Source organism: Helianthus annuus, chromosome 15, assembly GCF_002127325.2.
Source record: "Helianthus annuus cultivar XRQ/B chromosome 15, HanXRQr2.0-SUNRISE, whole genome shotgun sequence".
In the NCBI taxonomy this organism is placed as follows: Eukaryota; Viridiplantae; Streptophyta; class Magnoliopsida; order Asterales; family Asteraceae; genus Helianthus; species Helianthus annuus.
The window spans coordinates 147745203-147772105 of record NC_035447.2 but is presented as its reverse complement, the minus strand read 5'-3'; the positions used below and the strand labels follow the sequence as shown (position 1 = coordinate 147772105).

At 38.1% G+C, this 26903-nt stretch overlaps 1 protein-coding gene across 4 annotated transcripts; it reads left to right on the top strand.

Annotated features, from left to right (window-relative positions):
* The first annotated feature begins 5341 nt into the window (after positions 1 to 5341).
* Positions 5342 to 8862, top strand: LOC110912652. 4 transcript variants are annotated; one of them, XR_004880439.1, is made up of 8 exons: positions 5342 to 5859; positions 5926 to 6041; positions 6134 to 6172; positions 6249 to 6342; positions 6604 to 6684; positions 7207 to 7381; positions 8198 to 8270; positions 8793 to 8862. XR_004880439.1 is itself a non-coding variant. In XM_022157418.2 (6 exons), the coding sequence occupies exons 1-5, from the start codon at positions 5723 to 5725 to the stop codon at positions 6613 to 6615; spliced, it is 342 nt and encodes a 113-aa protein (XP_022013110.1). In that variant the 5' UTR covers positions 5382 to 5722; the 3' UTR covers positions 6616 to 6684; positions 6844 to 6959. The 4 variants fall into 4 exon arrangements, 1 of the variants encoding a protein (XP_022013110.1); XR_004880437.1 differs by having other exon boundaries at positions 5380 to 5859; positions 6305 to 6342; XR_004880438.1 differs by lacking the exon at positions 7207 to 7381 and having other exon boundaries at positions 5381 to 5859; positions 6305 to 6342.
* The last annotated feature ends 18041 nt before the right edge of the window (positions 8863 to 26903 follow it).

Genomic DNA, 26903 nt, shown 5'->3' with positions numbered 1-26903 from the left:
CCTTGTGTCCCCGGCAACGGCGCCAAAAACTTGATGCGTGTTAGTGTATATATGTTTTAGGTATATATTTTAAGCACTTTTTAGCAAAGTTTTAAATTTATAAAACACGATATTTACTAACACTAAACACACAAATGGGCAAGTGCACCCATCGTGGACGTAGTATAGTGTTGGTAAGATACCGAGGTCGTCCAAGGACACAAGAGCTTTTAGTACTGGTTTATCCTCAACGTCTAATCAATCAAAATGTTAGAAAAAGGGTTTTAAACTAAGAAAATAAAACTAACTAAAATGCTGAAAAATAAAATAAAAATAAAACAGATAGACAAGATGAATCACTTGGATCCGACTCGTGTGTAGTGTAACCTTTGATTATTTTTGCACTTTTGTACTTGTTTAAGAGATTATCTTAGTTATTGTAGTAGGCCCCTCTTTTGAAGGCGACATTACCCTCAACCCAGTAGTTTGAGTCAGCAATGATACAATCCTAAAGGGTCGGATTATTGAAAGATAATTAATTAAGTTATTAATGCATAATGTGGTAGGCCCCTCTTTTGAAGGCGACGTTACCCTCGGCTAAGTAGTCTGAGTCAGCAGGGATACAGTCCTAAGTAGCCGGGTTTAAGTTTTAATAGTAGTTTAACTTATGAGGGGATCAAAGAGTTTGGACCCCCGCCATCCAATACCTTTGGGTATTGAAGGAGGTCCTACTAAATTTGACCCAGGTCCTTTGCAGGATCTATACACTGAACAAAGGCAAGACTCTTACCAAACCGTTCCCTTAACCCCCGAACAGGTAGCCAACATAACTCCATATAGACCATGGAGATATGAATGGTGAAAATCTTTTATTTTATATAGACAGTAAAATAATGCCAAGTCACCACGGACAAACCATAAGGAAGAATCACCTTCAACATAAGAAACTAATAATTAAAGTCATTAATACAAAACCAATTAAAAAGTGCAAAAGATTAAAAATAAAAAGTATTATACTAAACACTTGTCTTCACCAAGTGATGTAAGAGACTTAGATAAACATGGCCTTTGATTGTCAAGAACTCTTACGATCAATCTTGGATCCCGAGATGACTCACACACTCTATGATGGACAATGGATGATGGTGGTGGATGATGGTGTTGTGATGGTGGTGGGTGGTGGGTGAAGTGTGAGAGCTTCAAACACTCCTATTTATAGGCTGAACAGAAGCTCGGGCACGGCCCCGTGTCCGCTGGGCAAGGCCCCGTGTCCGCTGGGCACGGCCCCGTGTCCGCTGGGCACGGCCCCGTGTCCGCTGGGCACGGCCCCGTGTCCATCCGCGTTTCTCTCTTCATTAATTGCAATTCGCAATTTCATTAAATGCGTCTGCAGGAAGTTGACCACGCCCCCGTGTCCGCTGGGCACGGCCCCGTGGTGGGCAACATAAGCTTCTATGACTTTGTCTTTTCTGCTGACACTTGGGCACGGCCCCGTGCTCACTGAGCACGGGGCGTGTTCAGTCTTCTGTCTTCTTTGTTTTGCTTGGGAAGATGCTGTCGGGAGGTCGGGCATGCCACTTTTGTTCCTTTTCTTGTATTTATGTTAGATTTAGGTGTCTTTTTGCTTCTTTTGTTCATTTGAGCTCCTTTAATCCTGAAAATACAAAAGGAAGACAAAAGCACACTTTTTCCAACATTAGTACTAAAAAAGGGTTAGTTTTATGCCACCATTGATGTAATTTATATGTTGCATTTTACACACATCAGAGTCTATGTGGACGTCTATCTCTGGTAAGGGGTAGCAGTCCTACAGACATGCTTTTTTAAGGTCCTTATAGTCCATGCACATTCTCCACCCTCCGTCTTTTTTTCCTACCATCACTGGGTTTGCGACCTAGGTAGGATATATGACCTCTTTCACAATCCAGACCCTAAGGAGCTTCCTGGTTTCCTCACATGTTGCTCTTCTTTTCTGCAGCCCCATACTTCGTTTCTTTTGTTTGACCGGTTTTATCCAACTATGGGTATTGAGCCGGTGTTCTATCAAGCTTCAAGGTATACCACACATGTCTCCATGCTGAAAAGCGAAGACGTCTATATTGAAGAGAAGCAACTCCTTAAGGGGGCTTTTGCACTTGTCACTCAGATGTGCACCTACTCGTACAGTTTGTTCCGAGAGTCTTTCATTCAAAACCCACTCTTCTATCCCTTCTTCCTTAGATTTCTTTCCTGCTCCTCTTTCTGAGACTAAAGACACTACCACATAAGAGGATTTTACCCAAGCGGGTCCCCTGGAGGTCTGGTGTGACACCCGACTATTTTGAGTCCGTACCGTACTAGTGTGACATGTGTTATGAATAAATAAAGGAAATATTTTATTAAATTTGGTGTTAATATATAGTATTTGATGTGTTGGTAAATCCAAACCTTGTTAAAAATTATGTTGGTAATAATAAGATAAACGCTTATCGCGTATCGAACAAAATGCGAAACGAACGTTGTTGACCGTCCGGTTAATGTTAAAATCCTAAAAATATTCGGTTATGATTAAAATCCTATTTTTATCATATTCGCGAAGAAAAATTAATTAAAACGCTTAAAATCTCTATTTTGCGAATTTAAGCGCATACTACGCAATACCGCGCGTATACTGCAAAATACAGACAATGCAGCCAGTCTAGGAAAATAAAATATTGTTCAGCAATATTATGGCGAGTTAATTTTTATAGAATGATAAAAATAATTTTAAACGCCTTAAAGCGAGATTAAAACGCGAGATAAAATACCCGGTAGTCATTTAAATACCCGTGTTTAACTAGATATAATACATATAAGTGTAAGTATATATGAAATGTGTGTATGAGAGATAGGTGGCGGGCAAGGGGAATTCACCACAACCAAATTCTTCCACCAAAATTTGCATGGTTGACAAGGGTCCAAAGATTCCTTCATAACCTACAACTTTTTACAACTTTCCTTTTCACTTTCATACAATCCGTATGCATACACATACACATAAAATTCAATTTCAAAATTAGATTAAGACTTGAAGAATAAACCCCATAACTTCATCTTTGATGAAGTTGGTGGTAATTTTAAATGGTTTTATTTTTATGAAAAAACAAGTGTTCATGAAGATTGTTCATGGATTTTTATATATATCTTCCACCCACTTCAAGTGTTCTTCAAAGGTAAGAACTTCCATTTTTATATTTTTAATTCTTGTATTCTTACAAGATTTGTTCTCCAACAAGAAGGAATTTTCATACGAACTAAGATTTATTCAAATAAGTATTTAAAAATAAAAAAAAATATGATTGTTCATGTATGTGTATACATGGCCGAATGTGTATATATATATATATATGTGTGTGTGTGTGTGTGTGTGTGTTAGAGATTATGTTTTGTTTAAAAAATGATACTTGATTGTGATGATTCTTGAAAAGTTGTTGCATGAATGATCAAAGTGGATTTATGTGGAAATGATTATGATTGAAGTTGAAAAGATGAAAAGTAATTCCTTGGAATATATGTGTGTCGTGTATATATATATATATATATATATGTGTGTGTGTGTGTGTGTATGTATGTATGTATACATGCATGTATGAAATTTGTTACTTAGTTCATAAAAGCATGAGAATGTTACATGCATTAATGTTATGAGTAATTTGATGATGATTAGATGAAGATGATTTCTTGGATTTATTTGAAAGTTATAAAAATGTATGCTAGATGCATTTAAAATCTTGGATGATGATGATATGATAAACATGTAGATACTTGTACATAATTATATATGATGTTTAAATAATCATAAGTTGGGGAACTTGAAATGATATAATAAAATTGAGTTAAAACAGAATGTGAACATTAAAAATGATGTTATATGATTATATGATGTTATAAAATTTTGTCATAAGTTTGGTAGCTTTGCATGTTGTACATGAAGCATAAAAATTAGTAAAATGGGTGAAATTGTGTGATTTATGTGACTTACATGAAATCTGAACTATCATGATTATAACCATCATTTTAGTCAGTAAATGATATGTGTTGTGTTAAAATATCAAGTCGTGACGATTTGGGATGGTTACGGTAAAGTTAGGTACAAGACTATGCGTTAAAAACGGTAAAAATCGGCTTTTAAAGTGATTTTTGTAAACCTTTTTTGAATCAGAATATAAACTCATATTTTTAAGATAACTATAAGTATTTTAACTTATATTAAGTATCTTGGTGTTTGGCTAGTCATACGTGACTTTCGACGCCCGAAAACGTTACCGAAAACGTTAAAATGTGCATATTTCAACGTACACGAAAACGGGTTCTTCAAGGGTGAACTTTATGTGTTATAATATGATATGTGAATTTGAATATGTGTAATGTGTTATGTTAAGTGATGACATGATAGTAGGAATTAATACTATGCATGCAAGCTTGTACGGTTAAAACGGTAATCACTTTAAATATCACGTTAAATATATAACTTATTTATCGAGCATGAAAATAATACATAGGTTAACTTGATGATTTATTTCATGTGTAAATTCTTTAAAAATGAGGAAATATATAAGTTGACGTAATACGTGTATAACATTATATGATAATATGTTCACGCTTATGTAAATATATTACGAAGCGCAAATCGTAAATATATTGCTTATAAACGGGTGTGATAACGGATATAATATAATGAGGGTCACCAATAAAATCGCGAAAATCCTGAAAATCTTAATATGTATATATATATATATGTATATATATATATATATATGAACACACACACACACACACACACACACACACACACATATATATATATATATATATATAATGTAAGTATCTATAGAAAACCCACTTTAATTTAGAAAACCCGGGAAACTCAAAGCTCCCGATGTTTTTTTCTTTTGAAAAAATTTACACATGTTATATACATGTTATTAAGGGTTTTGGGCAAAAAAAAATAAAAAAAGCGTCGAGTAGATATTTTTAAAAAAAAAATAAACAAGTTTTGGTGTAACACATGTTACAAATATGTCAGATGAATGTAACATGTGTTACACCAAAACTTGTTTATTTTTTTAAAAAATATCTACTCGGCGCTTTTTTGATTTTTTTTGCCCAAAACCCTTAAAAAATGCATATAACATGTGTAAATTTTTTCAAAACAAAAAAACATCAGGAGCTTTGAGTTTCCCGGGTTTTCTAAATTAAAGTGGGTTTTCTACACATCCTTCCCCTATCTATACTATATATAATATACATATCCAAAGGACTTCTTAATGTCAATGAAATTTCCTTAAAACACCTCTAAAGCATTATGTACAAGTCTTTTAAGCACCATTGAAGTTCAGTTTCCAATTATACCCTTTCCCCAAACTAAACACGCATACACAACTAGGGTTTCTCTCATCCTCTCATTTTGTCCGCCTCTCATCCTCTGCTCCCTCTCTCTCTCTCTGGCGATTTAGGGTTTCTGCATATCATTCTCATCCGCCCCCATTGTTCTCTCTCTCTACATTCATGGCGATTTAACCTGTCTCTCCGGCGATTCCAACAGCGGGAGTGGCGATTTCACTCTCCACTTATACCCTTTCACTAAAAAAAAGGACACGGGTGATCTTCACCAGATCTAGGGTTTCACATTCATTCGTTTCAAAACATTTCAAACATATCGTCGCTCCCCTCTCTCTCTCTCTCTCTGGCGATTTCACCAGATCTTTGAAGTTTCAATAGATGGATGAAGAATCTGACCTCCTGGTTCCGATTTCCGGCTTTTATTGGCTTTTATTTCATCCCTAATTTCTCTTCCCTTTCGTCTTGCTTCTTACAAAGAGCAATATCCATCTTCAAGAGGTTACTCATAGGCTTGCTCAGGTATTCCCTGTATGATTTCGTATTTCTCGTATGATTTATTGTTGATTATTGTTATTTCCTTTGAAGATTTGACGGAGAAAAGGTACAACTGAGACTTTTAGATCTGCGATCCCCAAACCCTCATATGGTAAAACTTTTAGATCTGGTATGTTTATATGCAGGTTGGGGGATTTTGATTTCAGGTTAGTGGTCCGATTTATCATATTGCGATTTTATACATGTTTAATTACCTGAGCGAGTTTAATACCTGGGTCAATTTTGTTTTTTGTTTCAGGTCATTTCCGGCTGTTCTATCTTTATCGCAAACTTAAAGGTATGCTTTTAAGATAAACTGAACAATTACGATTGTCTCTTCATGAATTCAGCTAATATTTGCAGTTGTGATGCAGTTTTGTGGTTTGATAATGCGACTCTGGGTTTTTATTGATTTTGTTGAGAATTGCAGTTCAATGTCTGGACCACTCGATTGATTTGAGAGGCCTTGTAAGTGTTGAATTTTATTATTTGATCATGTTTATAAATAACAATGTAATTCTAGGGCTTCATCATAGTTAAGTTATAGTTTTTGTTACAAGTCGGATTGCTATATAATTTTGTATTTATGTGTTTGCATTCTGGTGTTTTGTGTATTGTATATCACATTCTTGAATTTTGATGTCATGATGCGTTGTAGTTGTCCATTAATGTTTAGAACTAGGGGTTTTGTTTCTTGGAAACCCAATTAATGGAGATGTACTCTGGCAGAGCACAGATTAGAGCGGTTGCAGGCAGAGCATATACAACAATCTGAGTGGATATAACTGGGTCAAGAAATCGAGGTTGAAGGTAATGGTTTCGTTCTCGACTTTGTGTTTTGTAATTTGTTTTTTGATATTGTTTGAGTTTTTTTGCTAGGGTTTTGAATAATGTACACATCGAGGTTAAATTTTTTTGATTGATTGATATATTGAGTCTGTGTGTGTGCAATTTGTGGAATGTGTGTAGAATCAGTAAGGCGATTGGGGTTGTGGGGCATGAGAGGAGAGTTTAATTAAGAGTAAACGGGAATGGGGGTTTGTTCTTACTATATGCAATTTTTGATAAGGTAATGCTGCTATTTTTTTTTTAACTCAACTTCTGCAAGTTTTTTTCTTTACTTATGGTGCTCTTTTTTAACTAAACTTCTGCAAGTTTTTTTTCTTTGCTTAAGTTGATGAAATTAATGTAAAGATGATGAAGCTAAAGCATCCAATGCTGATGCAATAGAGTATAGCCGCATAAGGAATACAAGTTAACGAGTCATGATGTAATCGATTGTTACATCTTAGTGGCTAAACTTCTACCTTTTATTTTGTTTTTAATGTACAGGTAGATTTGTAAGGCGGGATTACTGGATCTTAAAAAGGCAAACTGGAAATATTAGTGTCTTTGGGGAGATAACGATCGGGTTGACAAAGATCAAGAAACAGTTTTGGCTAGGGCAGTTGGAATGATTCTTTCTAATAATGATGCTTTTTGGAATGAGATTATCACAGATCCTCATGTCTTGCCTACTACATATATCACATAATACCATACCGATGGTTTTGCGGTTTTGCCGTTTATTGTTATCTTAAGGAGATAGAATAAGCATGTTTATTTTAAATTTTTTTGCACTCTTAACACTAGATAGTCCTTGAGAGGAATATATCCTAGGCATTTTGTTGAAAACAAATTAAAATTTTGGTTTTTTTTTTTTGTATATTACATCCTTAAGTTTAAAAACCTATTGAGAAAGTCCTTGTGCATGAATAAATCCTTTGGTTTAATGAACAGGCTCTTCTTGTTTGCATGATTACATCCTGAAACTTTATTAAAAAGTCTTTTCATTTTGACCTGTTTGCCACCTCAATTTTATATTCAACTCATTTGATAATGAATTGATAATATTCAACTCATTTGTTTGCTTCTTTGAACAGGTTTCGCGCAGAATGGCTTTGGGTCAACAGATCAATGAAAAAAGACTCTTTTTGTTCGGGTCAAAACGGGTCGATTATAGAATGTTATTTTGGTTTGGGTAAAAAACGAACCGTTTCAACTCATATAAATGTCACGTTTCCAAAGCAATCCGTTTTTTACCCGAACTAATCGACCCGTTTTTACCCGGACAAAAATAGCCTTTTTTGATCGACCTGTTGACCCGAAGCCATTCTGAGCGAAACCTGTTCTGACCTGGCATGTCGCTCTACTCGACCCTCCTATTTGTACAATATGTTGGTTTTGTATGATTATTTGTGCAATATGTTGGTTTGTATGATTTCCGACAATTTAGGAGAAACAGGTGGCGATTTTAATCTGTTGTTCATATTTCATTTTACAGCTATGTATAGTGTATTTCGGAAAAAAGATATGCATTGGGCAGCAGAGACGGACCGCTGTGGAGCTGGTCTTAGGTCAGTAAGTTTATCGGTAGTGTTAACGCCTATTATGTTACTGGGTTTGTAGTGTTACACTGAATATGCAGTTTTCATCCCAGAGGTTTGGACAGTTTTGCGACTTTTGTCCAAAGGTTTGTTTTCTAACATCTAGATCCAAAACGTTTGAAATCTTGCCATTTTCATCCGGATCATTAACTCCATCCATTTTTCTCCGTTAAGTCGGGTATTTCCGTCTTTTTCGTTAACTTAAACGGCAATTCAGTCTTTTTCACACATCTCTAGCGAGTTTACATAGGGTGAAAAAGAGCGAATTACCTATTTAAGTTAACAAAAAAGACGGAAATACCTCAGTTAACGGAGAAAAATGAATGGAGTTAACGAGGCAGATGAAAATGGCAAGATTTTAAACGTTCTGGATCCAGATGCAAAAAACAAACCTTTGGACAAAAGTCGCAAAACTGGCCAGATTTGGTTGATGGTACAAAATAGCATATTCATAGTATATATAATGTTTGACTGTTTATTTCTTTGTGACAGGGGCTCAGGTGAAATATATATCGGGTTCAACGCGCCACTAGAATTAAAAAAGTATGTACAGATGTAAACGGAAACACTATCCGACATAGTGTACTATTCCATGCCTCTTATGCATTGAACACAAGAACTAACTTCGAAATAATTTACCATCCTAGGTAACCTTCTCTACCCCAACACCTCTTCACTTAAATGCAAATGGTCTCATCGTATGTTATTAAACATACAAATTTACTGTGGGGTGTGTGCTTCTGCTAACTACTATGAATGCTAGATGCAAAAGAACATTAGTAATAGTATCGAGATGGTGAAGCCTTTTTACAAGATTAGCAAATCATATAGTTTAGCTTATAAGGCAAATTAAAACCGGGCATATTTTAGAACTCCTTTAAATTTGATTGTTGGAGAAACATAGACAAGGTTCCCTTAAATCACTTAACTATTGACTTGTTATCTTAACTTTATACCAAAATTACTCATAATATTAGGACCATTTGTAAAAGAGGGTAAGTGGATGTTACTTATGCCATGATTCAATACTTGATGAGCTTAGCTCATCATAATTTTTATGAACAAAATAGAATTTGAAACTATCTTACTTGAGATCAAAGAGAGATTACTTGAACAACGGAGAGTCTTCAATGCTTGAAGATTTTATTTATTATTTTACAAGTACAGAAATAAGGAAAAGAGAGAGATGCCCAAAATTGGCGTGTCTCCCATATTACACAAATCCCCTATTTATACTAAAAGAAAAGATAATTGATAAGATACTCGGGTACTCATTGGGCCCCATAGACAGCTATCTTCAATCAATTTTTCTTTTCTTTTGATATACACCATACATTTTTTGAAAGTAGAATAAGATACTATGTTAGTGGGTATAGCCCACCATTAGCTCTTGTCTTCTGCTTTCATTATTGTTATAGTAATTATTCGATGCTATATAATGGCACCTATGACCCTAATCAGGCCTAAAATGCAGAGATTCCCTCATATAATGGAGGGACATTATATCTTCTTTTTCTTCTTGTCTTCTTTCTCTTTGTCAGTCTTTATTTGAGAAGACTGTTCTTGTGGGTCTTCTTGTAATTCCCCAAACTCTTCTTTCATTTTTTCCAAATATTCATTTATTTGGGTATCAAGATTTTTGTCATCAATTTCTTCAGTTTCTTGCCCTTCTCCTGCTAGACATGAGAATTGATTATAATCTTCTTGACTGTTTGATGATATGGACATGGCTTTAGACGAATTTTCTGTTGAGAAATGTTTTTTAATTTCCCTTTTCATCTCTTCCATATAAGACTTTATAATTTCTTCTTTTGAAACATCCTGCTTTTCCGTGATGAGCCTTCTAGAAATTTACTCCCATGGGCTAGGAAGCTGCCTTTGTTGCTTCTTTGCGATCTGCAGCTTATATTGTTCGATCTTGGTATTAATCAAATTTACAGTTTCTTGAGCTTCTATAAGCTTGGTGGGTTCCTTTGTTTGAATCATCTTGTTCCAGAACTTTGTATAACAAGTTCTTTTGAGACATGGAAAATTATCTCTTAGGGTATAACCTGTGGTTGGCTTCCACTTCCAGATCCATGGAATAGAGAATTCTATAAAAAAGTACATCGAAGCTATACCTTCAAACCAAGTGTTGTTATAATTTGCTTCTATAAGATCTGGAGATACGAACCCATTCTGTATATAAACTTTTGAATGGTTCAGGCAAAATTTGAACTGTTGGTCCATATAATAGGAACCATTTTTGAAACCAGCAAGGTATTCCTTGTTTGAACAGACATTTTTCAAAACCATGAATGTTTCTTCTTTGAGTTTTCGTAAAATTTTACTACGTTTAGAAGGTTTACGGTTTGACCGAGACAGTATAACAACGTTTTAAACAACGGAAACTCCACCAAGTCCAAGTCATCCGATCGGATGGGAATCACCCCGTCCGATCAGTTAACTGTTCTTGATGGTGGCTCACGTTCAACCCGTTAAGTCGGTTGTCTCTTTGATGGAAACCCGTTCTCAGACGGGCACTTCACTAGAGAATGAGTAGGAGGCCTGAATGAGCTCAGATTCTATCGGTTTTGAGTAGAAAGTTAAGAGTTTTGAAGAAAAAGTGGAAATCAGTTGGAATATGATTAGATTATAACGAAATCAGTGTTTAAACATGTTGAAACCTCTTAGATCTGAGTTGTTCTTGGTGAAATGAGGTCACACTTTGAAGTTCATGGGAACCCATGATGAAATCATCCTAGAACAGCCCAAATCGGTAGATTTCATGGTGAAAAGTTAAGATTTGTTGGTGAATTGATGAAGAAGTGTGTGTAGATCAAAGAAGTACAAGATTTGGGATGAAAACTAACAAGAATCGTGAGGAATCGAGAGAAAATAAGCCGAAAGTGTGCTGGTCGAACGAGAGTTGTCACATCACATGAACAGTGATGTGACAGGTGCTATTTATAGGTGAGAGGAGAGAAGAGGCGGTGTAGTGGTGCGATCGGATGGTCATCCGGACGGATGACCATTTGATCGAATGGTCCTTCGATCGGATGGGTTATGCGGGTTGGTTTCCGACTTTTCGTTTCGTTCGTTGAGCGTTGCGATACGTTGAGTAAGCGTTGCGATAGTTTTAAATAATAATTACACAAATAACATAACTAACATACAACAACATAAATAAACTTGCGTTTAGCGTTTGCGATTAGATTTCGATGAGATAGAGTTGCGATTGCGTTTGCGATTAACACCTCAAACATATAATAAACATGCACAAGTAACACATAATAGCACACACACGTAAAACAATATCCAGAACATGCGATTCAAGTTGCGATGCGATTGCGATGAGATTAGCGATTAAACTGCGATTATTGCATTTACTCCACATAATACAACTAAAGTAACACAAATTAAAGTATCAGTTGACAAGTCAAAGAGTATAATCAATAATTAAGTAAGGAGTGACAGATCACATTTAGCAATCTTTTCTTCCTTTGACTTTGACTTGTACTTGACTTCAAGACGCGGGTTGTTACAGCCTCCCCTACTTTAGGGAATTTCATCCCGAAATTAGGCCGCAGGCGTAACAAATAGCTGTGGATACTTAGCCTTCATGTCACTTTCTAGCTCCCAGGTGAACTCTGTGCCATGTTTGCCTTCCCAGCGAACCTTCACAATGGGAATGCGTTAGCGCCTGAGCTTCTTGGTCTCTCGATCCATGATCTCGACAGGCTTTTCCACGAAGTGCAATGTTTTGTACACTTGTAAATCCTCAAGTGGCACATGTAAATTCTGCTCGGCCAGACACTTTTTGAGGTTTGAAACATGGAAAGTCGGGTGGACGTTGCTAAGTTCCTCCGGTGGTTCGAGTATGTAGGCCACCTTGCCAATCCTTTCCAGAATTTTAAAGGGTAATAATTAAGTAAGGAGTGACAGATCGCATTTAGCAATCTTTTCTTCCTTTGACTTTGACTTGTACTTGACTTCAAGACGCGGGTTGTTACAGCCTCCCCTACTTTAGGGAATTTCATCCCGAAATTAGGCCGCAGGCGTAACAAATAGCTGTGGATACTTAGCCTTCATGTCACTTTCTAGCTCCCAGGTGAACTCTATGCCACGTTTGCCTTCCCAGCGAACCTTCACAATGGGAATGCGTTAGCGCCTGAGCTTCTTGGTCTCTCGATCCATGATCTCGACAGGCTTTTCCACGAAGTGCAATGTTTCGTACACTTGTAAATCCTCAAGTGGCACATGTAAATTCTGCTCGGCCAGACACTTTTTGAGGTTTGAAACATGGAAAGTCGGGTGGACGTTGCTAAGTTCCTCCAGTAGTTCGAGTATGTAGGCCACCTTGCCAATCCTTTCCAGAATTTTAAAGGGTCCAACATATCAAGGCGCGAGCTTTCCTTTCTTGCCGAATCTGATCACTCCTTTCCAAGGTGAAACCTTTAGGAGTACGTGATCGCCAACGTCAAATTCAAGGGGATTGCGGCGTCTATCGGCGTAACTTTTCTGACGACTCCAAGCTTTCAGCTGGTTGTCTCGAATTTGGAGGATTTTGTCAGTCGTTTCTTGCAGTAGCTCAGGACCGGTAATTTGCGCATCTCCGATCTCATGCCATACAAAAGGCGATCGACATTTTCTTCCGTATAGTGCCTCAAATGGTGCCATTTGAATGCTAGAGTGATAACTGTTATTGTACGAGAATTCGACCAAAGGTAAGTGCGCGTCCCAATTACCACCGAAATCTATGACACACGAGCGAAGCATGTCTTCAAGGGTACGTATCGTTCGTTCAGTCTGACTGTCGGTTTGGGGATGGAAAGCGGTACTTAGGTTAAGAGTAGTACCGAGAGCAGATTGAAACGTTTCTCAAAGGTGCGAGGTAAACCGACCATCGCGGTCAGAGATGATATCATGAGGCGTCCTATGTCAACAGATGATTTCGTCGGTGTAGATCTGTGCTAATCGTCCTACCTTGAAGTCTTCTCGTATCGGCAGAAAATGAGCAGATTTTGTAAGACGATCCACAATAACCCAGAAGCTATCGTGACCTGACGGTGTGCGTGGAAGTTTCGTTATAAAGTCGATGGCTATACTCTCCCATTTCCACACCGAGAACTCGGGCTGCACAAGTAAGCCATAGGGTCTTTGTTGCTCGGAATTGACTTTCGAACAAGTCAGGCACTTCGAAACACAAATAGCGATATCTGTTGGTGCATAATGTCTATAGCCTACATCTACAGTCTAGGTCATGTCCAATAGCTTGTAATAGGGTCAAATGTGTCAAAATGTAAGTTTATGTTTGTTTGAAAGTCATTTCGCACGAAATGGCATTTGGCTGTTTCGTACGAACTGCAAGTTTGCTATTTCGTACGAAATGGCATGTTGCCATTTCGTGCGAAATCAACTGCCTATAAATAGGTCAGTGTGGTTTTTTCATTTGGTACAAAATAGTGAGACGTGTAACGAAGTGCTGCCCAATTCTCACCGTGTAATCAAGTTGAATATCAATGAAAAACCTGTTTTAAGTATAATTCTCTGTTTCTACACCTTTCTATCACTGATTCTCAGTTATTTGACTGTTTCCGCCTTTCAAACAGCTTAGTTTTGACTCTGAACGACTCATATAAGTCGCAAAACGATCCTACAAGTGGTATCAGAGCTCAGGATGAGTCAATTCGTTTGAATCAGTGCTTAGAACTCTGTTTTTCTACTCATTCTTGGATTTCTGGACAAATTCATGGACAAAATGGACTGATCTTTTGATATAACATGTGAAATACAGTTTTAACAAATCCTTGAAAGTTTCAGAACTAAATTTGGACTAAAAGTGACAAAAATGGGCCAAAAACTTGATTTCGTGTGAACGTACAGCATTTCGCTTGAAAAAGTTGTGATCATTTCGTACGAAATGAACTATTTCGCGTGAAGTTTCACCATTTCGCTTGAAAACTACGTTCATTTCGCACGAAATAGGCCTTTTCGCTTGAAAATGCATTTCGTCTGAAGCATTTCGCACGAAAAGAAAGGTTTTTGCTGATTTCGTATGAAATAACATTTCATTTCGCGTGAAAGTGTTATTTTGCATGAAAAGTTGATTTCATTTGAAAAGCTGATTTCGTTTGAAAACCTGATTTCGCTTGAAGTCCATTTCGTTTGTGTGATTTCGTTCGAAAGTTCATTTTGTGTGTAGAAGGTATTTCGTTTGAAAGTGACTTTTTTCAAAAACCTGAAAATTTTTCGAAACTGTTTTCGTAAAATGGATCACCAAGAATTTTACAACTTGTTTGCCGGTTGGGGAATGACGGCAGTTCAATCTCCAGCTAGTATCGTGCAAAATGTGAACATGGAAAATGAACTCAGTACAATGCAGAAACCGCCGAAGTTGATGAACATTGACGAGTATGTTGGGTGGTCAGAAAGGTTTAAGACTTGGGTGCAAGCCAACCATTTCGAATGTTGGATGAAAATCGAGTCTAAGTATGTTCCTCCAACGAATGGTTCGGGAATAGAGAAAACTATCGGAAGTTTAACTCCACTTGAACAAGAAGGTTTCAAAGCAGAAAAGAAAATGATGAGTATCCTACAGCAAGCCATCAAAGAGGATATCTTAGTACTGCTGCAACATCAGGGAAACTCACAGTCCGTCTGGAATGCTTTGAAAGTAAAGTTTCTTGGAAGTGTGTCTATGATAAAAAGCAAAACTGCTTTGCTGAAGAAAGAGTTTGACATCTTCACGGGTATCAAGGGTGAGACAACTAAGGAATTGATCGAGAGATACTGCCATCTGGTTGTTGAGATGAAGAGATTGAGCATAAACAAAACGGATGAAGAATGGGTTGATAAGCTAGCGGATGCTTTACCATATGATGAATGGGGCACTTATTTGTTGGTGTTGAAAAATAATTTGGAGTATGTCGGATTCAACCTTAGCACATTTATTGAGAAGATTGAAGCACATGAACTTGAGCTGAAAAAGATTAGAAAAATGAAATCTTCAAGTGTACATCAAGATGTTTCATTATACTACAAAGGAAGCTCGTCAGCAACATCGAATCTAAGTCCAAAGATCCAGACAACTTTTAGTGCTGATTCGACATCCGGAGTTTCACCTGGCATCAAGCAACAATAATTCACCATTTGCAAGTTCTGAACCAAATTCAAAGGTTCAAAACTCACCATTTCAATCTTATACCCAAAGTTCGTCAGGATCAAACAGTCAAAGTCAAGGTCCAGGAATTCTGTGCAACATAGCGGTGAACATAAAGAATGCTCAAGACTTTGCTGAATCATTAGTGAAACAGCACATAGCACTACTTGCTTCGGTGCTTGAATCTTATGAAAGTTTGGTTGCAGGTAGAATTGGGAACCCTGATATGACAAAGGAAGATTATGATCAGATTGATCCAGAGGAGCTGGAGTTGATCGATATCAAATGGGGAATGGCAAGCTTGGTGAGGAGAGCTCAAAGATTTATGGAAATAACTGGTCGGAACAGTCTTTCAGGACCAGATAGCAAGCTTGGGTTTGATAAATCAAAAGTCACATGTTTCAAATGCAAAGAGAAGGGACATTTCAAACGTGAATGTCCAAACCGGGAAGTCAACAATCATCAAAACCCATTCACTAACGACTACTACAGACAAGCAATCTATCACAAGACAAGTCAACAACCATTCACCCAAAGACCTCAGATCGAAAACAAGCCTAAAAAAGCTCTTTTAGTCAATCAGGATGATGAGAAGGTTGCTGAAGGTTCTAGTTGGGATAAGTATATCCCTGGTAGTGAGGGTATGGCCATGATAGTAGAGATCGTGGAAGAACCGGAATGCGTTGTTGAAACAGAAGAAGTCAGTGAAGTCATGTCTGAAGAAAGTTTGGCTGATCTTGAAGAAGCAGCTGCAGAAGTTTACTACTATCAATCTGAACAGGAGATTGCTAGCTCTTTTAAATCAATAATGCCTCCTAATATGTTTGATTCTTTTGCAGGATTTTTCAGTAATCCAACCACAGGATTCTGTCCACAATACGACGTTGAGAAAGCTTCAGTTGAAGAGATAATAGATGTTTCCAAAGAAATGAATGAAGAGACTCTAAAAGAAATTGCTGACAAAGCGTTGATGGGCAAGCTAAAAGAGGTAGAAACAGAATCTGTTGAAACAGAGTCTGTCGAAACAAAGTCAGTTGAAAGTGTGTCTGTCGATACGGAGTCAGTCAAAAAGGAGTCTGACGAAAAATCAGAAAATGAGGAGATCAAATTAGGAGAAGAGTCCGAGTCAGAGTCTGATGGGTTTGGTAAACCAGATGTTAAAATTGATAATGAAGAAAAGGTTTCTGAGAAGGTTGATTCAATTCATGAAATTCCATGCAAAAACTGTTCAAAACTCTGCATGGATTGTCTTGAAAAAGACAAACAATTTCAAGAATTGAAGAAATATACTGATAAAGTAAAATATGATCTAAGTGAGATGAAATAAGCATATGACACTTTGGCACGATCAATCAAAATGATTCAAAAAGAAAGTTTTGAAAATGATAAAGCCACTAATTTGCTAAAATCTACTATCATGGATAAACAAATGGAAATTAACATTCACCTAGACACAATTGCTTCGTTAAAAAAGGAACTAGAATTAATGACAATTGAAAATGAAAGAATTGACAAGAAATTGATCAGTTACGTTGCTTCATCATATGTGATTGATCAAATTGTTCCGCAACAACCTGATGCAACACCTGCCTTCAACAGTGTTCCACCCCCAATGTGGAATCATTATACACAAAAATATCCAGATAGGGTGGAAGCTGCCTTGAATCTAAAGTTGAGAACAGTGGAGAATGAATTACCAGAGAATATCGATGTTACATTTTCTCCGCCCGACACTGACAACGAGTCACAGGTGATCAAAACCGTTATTGACCAAGTGTTAGATGAAGAAAGTGATAACTCGGAATTTGGTACTGTGAAAACTCATTTTGAAAACTCCATTTCGGATTCTGAAGAAGATGGTAACTTTTTGGACAAATTTATACCAAAATCAGATAAAGTTGCGAATGATGATTCGATCATTGTAGTCTACACAATGACTGGAACTGACAAACTTTATTCTGATTTTGAGTATCCAATTCAGAATGCCAGAATGGAAAATGTTGAAAAAGTGTTCAAACTTGTTGAGATTGATATTTCTGAGGTTAACAACAATGAGTTCTTTTCAAAACCAAAAAGGTCTTTTGTGAAACAACCAACCAACCCGGGAAAAAAAGAATGTGTGGGTAATCATGATCAGAACAAAAGACATGGTAACAACTTTAAAACAAAGGCGTTGGTTTTGAAAAGAATATGGCTAAGAAGAATGTCAAGCCAAAAGAAAAGATGAGTGATGTTTTTGTTGCTGGTCCTAGTGTCGATGCTGAAAAGGATTATATCTTCAGTTAAAAAGCCGTTGACGATTTCAATGCAGCTAAGAAGTTGAGACAGGACACCTACAGATTAACTTTTGTCGAGTATGACAAAAGAATCTGTTACCGCTGCAATGAAATTGGTCACATGGCCAAGCAGTGTGTGAAAAAGCTTGAGAAACCAGTTTTGCAAAAACCCAAACCTAAAATTTCAACTGATGTTAAGGGCAAAACACCAATGATTTCCCCCGTTCGAATTTTGAAAAGAGGTGAATCTTTGAAGTCCGAAGAAAAGCCGAAATCAACCTTTGAGGTTGGAGAATCTTCGAAAATCCAAAAGACTTCAAAGGTTTATCCGAAGACGAAAATTTTTGAAAACGAATCATGGGTAGCAAAATCAAAACAATCAGTTGAAGAGAAGAAGATGGAAATTGCTCTAAAATCTGAATCAAAAGTTTTTGAAAATGATGTTGAAAAACTGGAATTTGAACTAGACAAGTTGCTTGAGGAGTTCCCACCAATTAAGGAGGGAGATTTAAAACCAAAATCCAAACATGCTGTTCCAAACGTCATTTTTAACATTCCGAAAGTTGATGTGTCATATGATCTTGTGTTTGGTAGTGTTCCAAAGGTAAAGAAATCATGGGCTTCATTGTTTGAATGAATTTCTTTAATGTTTGCAGGGGCTTCCGAGGTCAATAATCTCAAAGTGGATCATGGACAGCGGAGCTTCAAGGCATATGACGGGAATGTTGGCTTTGCTCTATGATGTCAAATCTATCAACGGAGGATATGTTGGATTTGCAGGGAATCAGGGTGGCAGAATTGTTGGTGAAGGAACTTTAATAAATGGAGTCGTAACGTTTGACAAAGTAAACTATATCATCGAACTTGAAAACAGTCTTTTACAGTACACTTTACTAAAAATGAGGGTTTAATCATAAAACCTGGTTTTAAAAATTCCTGAGGACATGGTGTTGATATGAGCTCCCCGGGAAAACGATTTGTATGTCCTGGATATGAGTGTCGCAACAACAACAGATCAAAAGAAACAATGTTTTGTAACAAAAACGAAAGCAACAGAAAAGGAGTCAAGAATGTGGCATCGAAAGATGGGCCACATTCATGTCAGAAAAACGAATTTTCTTGTGCACAATGATCTTGTAGAAGGTGTAAATCTGAAAAATTTTCATTTAAAGGATGATTGTGTAGAGTGCAAGAAGGGAAAACAAACGAAGAAGACACACCCACAGAAGCTCTTAAACTCAATCAGGATACCGCTCGAGAGACTCCACATGGATCTCTTTGGACCGGTTAATGTACAGAGCATTAGTGGAGACTTGTACTATCTAGTAGTCACTGATGACTTCACTAGATTTTCATGGGTGATGTGTCTGGAAAGAAAAGATCAAACATTTAATTCACTGATGATCTTATTCAAGAAGATGGAAACGCTGTACAAACTGCCGATCAGAAGAATTCGAAGTGACAATGGAACGGAGTTTAAAAACAATCGCATGCTCGAGTATTGTAATGAGAAAGGCATTCTTCATGAATTTAGTGCACCATACACTCCACAACAAAATGGTGTAGCTGAAAGAAAGAGTCGCACCCTAATTGAAACAGCTCGAACTATGCTCGCCAATTCCAAGTTGCCAATATTTTTCTGGAGTGAAGCAGTTGCAGCAGCGTGTTATACACTGAATCGTGTCCTAACAGTGAAGAAATAAAAGAAAGCATGTTTCGAACTTCTTCATCGTTACAAGCCAAATTGGAAGTTTTTAGAACCGTTTGGATCTCCTTGTACTTTTATTGATCCAGATGGTAAGTTTGGTGCTAAAAGTAACGAGGGTTTCTTTGTAGGTTATGCGAGTCCGCTGAAGAGGGTGTTCATTCCATGCCCGGGGAAGATAATTCAGGTTCAGCATGTTGATCATCAGAGGTTTACACCTCCACCTCAACTTCCCGGAAAAAGATTGCTTTTCGATTATGACAAACTCTGGGAATCTTTCCAACTGCCGACTTAGCCAAGTGTAGAGGAACTCGTACTATTATACCAACATCAATAATCTTTGTCACAAGATTAGGTGCCAAGACCATTGGTAGTTTCTCAGCCCGCCGTGGGTGCAAACGATCACGAGGCCGGCCCAAGTGGAACAGCACACGAAGCCCTAGAGGAACCAGCTCTAACATTTGATCAATCTGACGACTCAGAATCGGAACCCGGTCCGATGTTTGATGAGGAACCAAATGTTGCAACGACAGAAGCTGTTGATCACACCGGTGATCAGGACATCACAAACTTGCAATCGGAAGTGAACGTGCCTGACACTGTTATACCGAGAACCTTGTCTTATCATCCTTCAGAGCAGATTATTGGTGATCTTCAGAGTGGAGTAAAAACGCGGGATCAGATTTACAAAGCTCTTACATGTTTTTATACAATTGTCGCTCCTTTACAAGTTGATTTCTCTCTAAAATGTTTCATCTCGCAGGTTGAACCACGAACGTATAAAGAGGCTTTAACTGAAGAAAGCTGGGTGAACGCCATGCAGGAAGAGTTACAGCAGTTTGAGAAGTTAGGAGTATGGAGATTGGTGGATCTTCCTGAAAATCAGAAGCTGATAAAGACTAAGTGGGTCTTTAAATGTAAAAGAGATGATAGAGGAGTGATTGTAAGAAATAAAGCACGTTTAGTAGTACAGGATTTTAGTCAGCAAAAAGGCATTGACTTTACGGAAGTGTCTGCACCTGTTGCTAGACTCGAGGCAATAAGAATCTTCCTGGCATTCGCGTCCTGGAAAGGATTCAAAGTCTACCAACTAGATGTGAAATCTGCATTCCTTTACGGAAAAATCAAAGAAGAAGTGTACGTTGGACAACTGTCGGGGTTCACAGATCCAGTGCACAAAAACAAAGTCTACCCTTCTCGACAAGGCGCTTTACGGACTACACCAGGCCCCGAGAGCCTGGTACGAGACGCTTTCCCAATATCTGCTGACCAACGGGTTCACCAGAGGGACAGTTGATAGTACTTTGTTTACAAAAGAGGTTGCAGGGCATCTATTGGTCGTGCAGATTTACGTCGATGACATCATTTTTGGATCGATAAATGATGATTTGTGTAAAGAATTTGAGAAAGTGGTGAAAAGAAAGTTTGAAATGAGTTCGATGGGGGAGATGAAGTTCTTCCTGGGGCTACAGGTGGAGCAAATGCCCGAAGGAATCTTCATTCATCAAACCAAATACGTGAACGATGTTCTGGAAAAGTTCAACATGTCTGAATCTACTCCAACATCAACCCCTTGGCTAAAAATCACGGGATCTGTCCGGATGAAGGTGGAGAGAAAGTGGATGAGACGTATTATCGGTCGATAATTGGATCTTTGATGCATCTGACTGCTTCTCGCCCGGACATCATGTATCCGACTTGCTTATGCGCCCGATATCAGTCCAGCCCAAGACAGTTACATCTGACGATCGTGAAACGAATTTTACGGTATCTAAAAGGCTGCCCAAGCACCGGCTTGTGGTATCCTAAGTCTGGTGACTTTTCTCTTACAAGTTATGCTGATTCGGATTTTGGTAGCTGCAAGCAAAATGCAAAGTCCACCACTGCTGGCTGTCAGTTCTTTGGAACTCGACTAGTCACCTGGCAGTGCAAGAAACAAACCTCAGTCGCTCTCTCTACATGCGAGGCTGAATACGTTTCGGCCTCCAACTGTTGCTCTCAGATCCTCTGGATCTAGCAGCAGATGAGAGACTTTGGTTTGCAGTTCTTGGACACGCCTATATTTATGGACAATGAGGAAGCGATAAACATAAAAAAAACCCGGTACACCACTCTAAAACAAAGCATATTGAAATCCGACATCATTTCATCAGTGATTGTCACGAGAAGAAATTGATTCGCATTGAACATATACACACCGATGATTAGAGAGCTGATTTTTATACCAAACCTTTTGATAGAACAAGATTTAACTATCTTTTAAAATTAAATGGTTTGAAAAATTTGTTTTCTGGGAGGGTAATTGAGTGTGAATCCGAGGAGGACGGCAATCTGAAGTTATCCACGTCATGTTGTCAAGTTTTTGTACAATTTATTTTCTGCTTTTGATAAAACCAAAAACACAAAAATATGTTTTTGTTTTTAGGGGGAGAAAGTTTGCAGAAAATCCAAAAACGTGATAAAATGTCAAAATCCAAAAACATGATAAAATGTCAAAATCCAAAAACATTGAAAAACTGAAAAAGTGTTTGTGTAAAAAGGGGAAATGATAGTACATCAGCTAGACAGATGCAGTACGCTAAAGAATGGTATGGTTAAAAAATGGTAGTAGTTTGTTTCTTGCCAAAAATCCAAAAAGATTGTCTGTTTGTTTAGCAAAGTTAAAAAAATCCAAAAAGATTTGATTTTCATCTTATTTTCGACAATGGACGTTGGTGATCTGATAATCAAAGTCTTGCATGCTGAACAAGTTGGATCATGAGGGTTGGGTAAGCTAAGAAGTTTGAGAAAAAGTGTTGGTAATTGCTTGAAACTTTAAAAGTTCATTAATTTGAACTAAAATCAGTGTTAGAAAATCAGCATCTTCATAAATTGGTCAGCCAAGGTCATTAACTTGGATTTGGCAAGCTAAGCAGTTGACCAAGGTCATTAACTTGGACTTGGTTAACTGGGTGTGATGGTAAAAAAATTCAAAAAGTTTAAAAGTTTGAAAAATTTTGAAAAAGTAAGTTTTCAAATGAAATGTCTATTTCGTACGAAATAGCCATTTCGCTTGAACCTTGATTTCGCTTGAACTGTCTCAAAACTCATTTCGTACGAAATGAGATTGCCTATAAATAGTGGGAGCATTTCGCTTGAACGGATCATTACCATCATTTCGCACCAAACTTCCAGTCTCAGGAGATTTCACACATGTGACATCTGTGCTTGTAATCATTGTAAACAATTTAGTTATCAATGAAATAAAGTTATTTGATCCCAATGTTTGTTTGTTGATGTTTGATGTTTTTCATGTTTTGACTTTTATTCAATTTCAAACTCTATATCGCTTTCTGGAGAATTATGTGCAAACTGGTGCGAAAACGTAATCAGTTATATGCAACAAATACTCCGGAACATCAAATTATGCTTAACATATCTTAAATAACCTTTACATAACTTAGAAATAAGTTTTAGAAGGTTTGGTATGCCGAAATCAAGTTAATTCGCTTACAGGGACTAAAATTGACAAACTGCGAAAGTATGCCGATTTGAACTGTAACGAACATTCCGAAACATGCCCATAAGTTAAACACACCCTAAATATCCTTTACATAGCTTAGAAATAGGCTTTGAGGGGTTCGGTGTGCTAAAATAAACTTTTGGGTCATTCAGGGACTAAAAGCGTCAAAAAGTGCATAAGTTTGCATTTGCGCGCATAACTTACGTTCTGAATACATCCGGACATCCAAAAATTTATTTAATCATTAAATATTATGTTTTAGTGATTGGCTTGTCAAAAATCCATTCGTCGCGCGATTTGGACCGTTTTTGCATCCGTTACGACTTCCATCGTAATTAACCGAACAACGCAATCGTACGGCCAAACGGACTGACATCCGGCATATTTTTGAGCATATTTCAAGTCCCCTATACTTTAACTTCATTTTAGAGCCTTAAAATGGGGTTAACGGGGCTTAAACGTGCCAAAATGCATTAAAAATCAAGTTTGGGAACACAGGGGCCTGTTCTGCCAATTAATGAAAGTTTCTGCCAGCAAGCCAGGTCCTTACGGACCGTATGGACTTGCTTACGGTCCATAAGCATGTCCTAGTTCAGCAGAATTGTGCAAACAGCTGTTTACAGCTGTTTAACACCCAAAAACCACTTGCAACTGGTTTTTAACAATCCTATGGGCTCCCATGGGTTTGTAATTCAGTGGGCATGAGGTGTAGGGCCGAGATTAAACGCTTGGGGAACAAGAAACGATCCTAACGGTTCCATGTTTCCTATAAATACCCAACCCCAACTTCATTCAAACCCACTTGATTCTAAGATTTTCTCTAAGTTGAAGTTATAAACACTTCATACCTGAGAAATACTCGGAAATCAATCTTGCGGGGACCTTCTGTAAGTATTCTTTCGCGGTTTTCGTTCGTTTTAGCGTTAAAGTCAAACTGTGTTTGACTTTCTGCATTGACCAGTTTATGGTCAACGCGAAGTTCGTTTGAACTTCATAACGTGAGCGTAATCACGATGGTTATAGTCCCTAGTGACTATACCTACTGATTACCACGTTATCTAGGCTCAGTGACGAGTCGTAGTTTCGGCCAAAATGCGTTTTCTCGCGTATTTTGCAACCAAACTACTCTAGGGTATTAAAACCGTTTGTTTTAATACCAAACCTGTTTTCTAACTTTACTAAACATGTTCTAGCATGTTTAGCTCGTCGCTTTTAGATTTGTGCTTGTTTAGGGTCGTAAAGGTAAGCGATCTAATCAATCGTTTATGCTTACGAACCCGACCCATTTGGTCGATCTTTAGGATCCGACCAAACATTTTAGGTGACCATAGTTGTATAGGGAATAACCTTCCGAGGTTATACCTTATGGTCACGATATTTAAGTAGTTGTATGATAAGTAGTTCTTATGCCTTAGGTAAATTACCAAAATACCCTTTTCGCGCCAAAATTCATTTTAAACCTATGTAACTTAATTTTTGGTAAATTACCAAAATACCCTTTCCTCCCCTAGTTTCTCACATAGCTGGGTGTGCTTTAGTCCACTGATGAAGCTGCTTATCTTCATCACCTCGGGAACTCCCTTGATATTCATGCTCTCCTTGATGAACCTTTCCATATACTGATCTACCTCTTAGTTGTCCTTCTGACGAATGTGAATGATCTCGTTCGGGTTTTTTACTACCTTCTTCTGTTGGTTGAAGTTCCTGGGTGACTTTTAACACAGGTCCTCGTAGCTTTCTATGCTCCCTACCGTAAGGCTATCAAACCAAAGACAGGCTCCTTCGGTTAGGGTCTACACAAACATATGACACCAGGTGGGCATAAACCACCACCTGACTGGCCCCCCTTAAGGCATGCAGGTGGTCCTCAGGGTCTTTTGTCCTGTCATATCTGTCCAGGTTACTGGGTGGCTTGAGTTTTGGAGGCAATGGTGCTTCAGCAATTCGTCTAGTGAACTTTGAGACCTCTGCAAGGTCCTTGGGCAGGTAGGGTTTGTCCAGCACATCGTTGTCTTTACCTCCATCGTCTTTTTGATCTTTTTTTACTTTACCAAATCCATTTTCTTCCATCATCGCAGCTTTTTCTTCTGGAGTCATTTACTTAAACACCGCCATTAAGGTAGCCAAAGGATCCGGGTTAGCGTCCCCGTCGCGAGAGGAGGTGTTACCCTCACTCTGAGGTATGTCAAAAATGATCCTTGATCGTAAGCTTTCCAAATTTTCCAGCTTATCCAGATCGTCGAGTTGATTTCGCAACTCATCTTTATGTCTTGACACGAATTCCGGGGTGATATCGTTCTTCTTGGATGGTGGTGGCTCTGTGCCGGTGATGTTCTCGAACTCACCGGTGATATCCTCGACGGTGACCTGCTTCTCAGCAGTTTGGATCACCTTTGAAATCTTAGAGTTTGTGGGAGGTGGTGTCGTCATCCTGTGTGCCGTCTTTGAGGGAAGATCTTTTTGAACGTAAATGTTCTTGTTGGGATACCTCTGTTGACAAAGGTCCCAAGGTTGACGCCAATGTCGAATCCCCTAGCTCCAAATGGCTATTGAAGAGACTCATCGACGTACAAAGAGATCTTCTCTAGGTTCTGCAAAAGGAAATACCGTTAGCCTCATCACGGAGGGCCCGGGGGGGGGGGGGGGGGGCGTTCCGTGACCAAGCTTCGACGTGAGAATAAGTAAACTTGCCAGAGAAGAAAGGTTATTCCGACGTGATGACGTTGCCGTAACGTTTTGGTCTGAATCCTGAGACTCGAGTATTCAATGCGAATCAAGGAATATTCGAAGTAAATGCAGTTCTTGTATGTGTGTGAAGGTTATTCAATGCTTACCTTTGACGATCATGAGGATCACTTATATAGAGAGATCGGCTTATCAGTTGGTGGAGATCCTTTAGACGATCTAACAATCTTCTATGTGCCAGCTGGTACTTCTGGCAGCATCAAATACGAGTCCCCTTCTCGCCAGAGAGATGGCCTTTGCCATTAATGAGGTTAGTACCAACCTCGTACTTCTCCGGCTGTGACTTTCTCTCTCTTATTGCAGACCATAAATGCTCTTGCAGGGACGATGAAGTGATGGCTCTTTTCGCGCTCTTTAAACGTGCATGGCACTATTTTAAGAATGAGAGATCGGCCTCTAGCGGAGCCCAGTAGAGCAGCCCAGGAGCCCAAACGAGGGGCCCTCATCGACATATCCTATGTCATGTTTTTATACCTAACTAAGAGAAGCCCATAATAAATTAAAGACATAACCAAATACATAAATTTGCCAACAAATCTGACGTTGGCAACAATGAACAATCTGGTCAACATATTAACGTGATCGAGTAACAATGTAGGGGCTGTTTGGCTGAGCTTTTCAAAAGTGCTTATTTGCTTATTTGCTTTTCTGAAAAGCAAATAAGTCAATAAGCTGTTTTGAAAAGCTTCATTTTAAAGCTTTTTAAAAGAGCTTATTGACTTATTTGCTTTTCAGAAAAGCAAACAAGTTGTTTTGAAAAGCTCAGCCAAACAGCCCCGTAGTCAGGTTGGCTATGTGGCTTGTTTGCGGCCAAGAATATTGAATCGGGCACGTCAGCGACTTGTGGACATAAGTGTTCGTATAAAACTCGAGTCCTAGGAATACACAATTGGTTTCTGTCGGCAGCCGAAAGTTAAGGTTTGTTTTAGTCGATGACATATGACACCGACCTAGTTTTTTCAGAAAAAAACATGTTTTGAGGGTTTAGAGCATTCACATCCAATCCATCAAATTGTGTGTGTGAAGTTTTTATAATGTAAAGAGTATAAAAAGTGGTTGTGAGTGGAGGGGAGAGAAAATGTTACTGTTCATCTGTATATTTGGGGGGACACTGTTCACCCCCTATAATTTTTTAATATATTTTGAAAGTGATTGTGAGTAAAGGAGAGAGAAAAAGGTAATGATAAAGGTATAAAAATATTATTTAATTGAAAAAGAGAAAGAAAATGTAGTG

What these genes read in the sequence shown, in the direction of transcription:
- LOC110912652 (XM_022157418.2), top strand. Translation starts at nt 5,723, where the DNA reads ATGAAGAATCTGACCTCCTGGTTCCGATTTCCGGCTTTTATTGGCTTT. An exon ending in TTACTCATAGGCTTGCTCAG is followed by an intron (nt 5,860 to 5,925) that starts GTATTCCCTGTA and finishes TTTCCTTTGAAG; the next exon opens with ATTTGACGGAGAAAAGGTAC. An exon ending in TCTTTATCGCAAACTTAAAG is followed by an intron (nt 6,173 to 6,304) that starts GTATGCTTTTAA and finishes TGAGAATTGCAG; the next exon opens with TTCAATGTCTGGACCACTCG.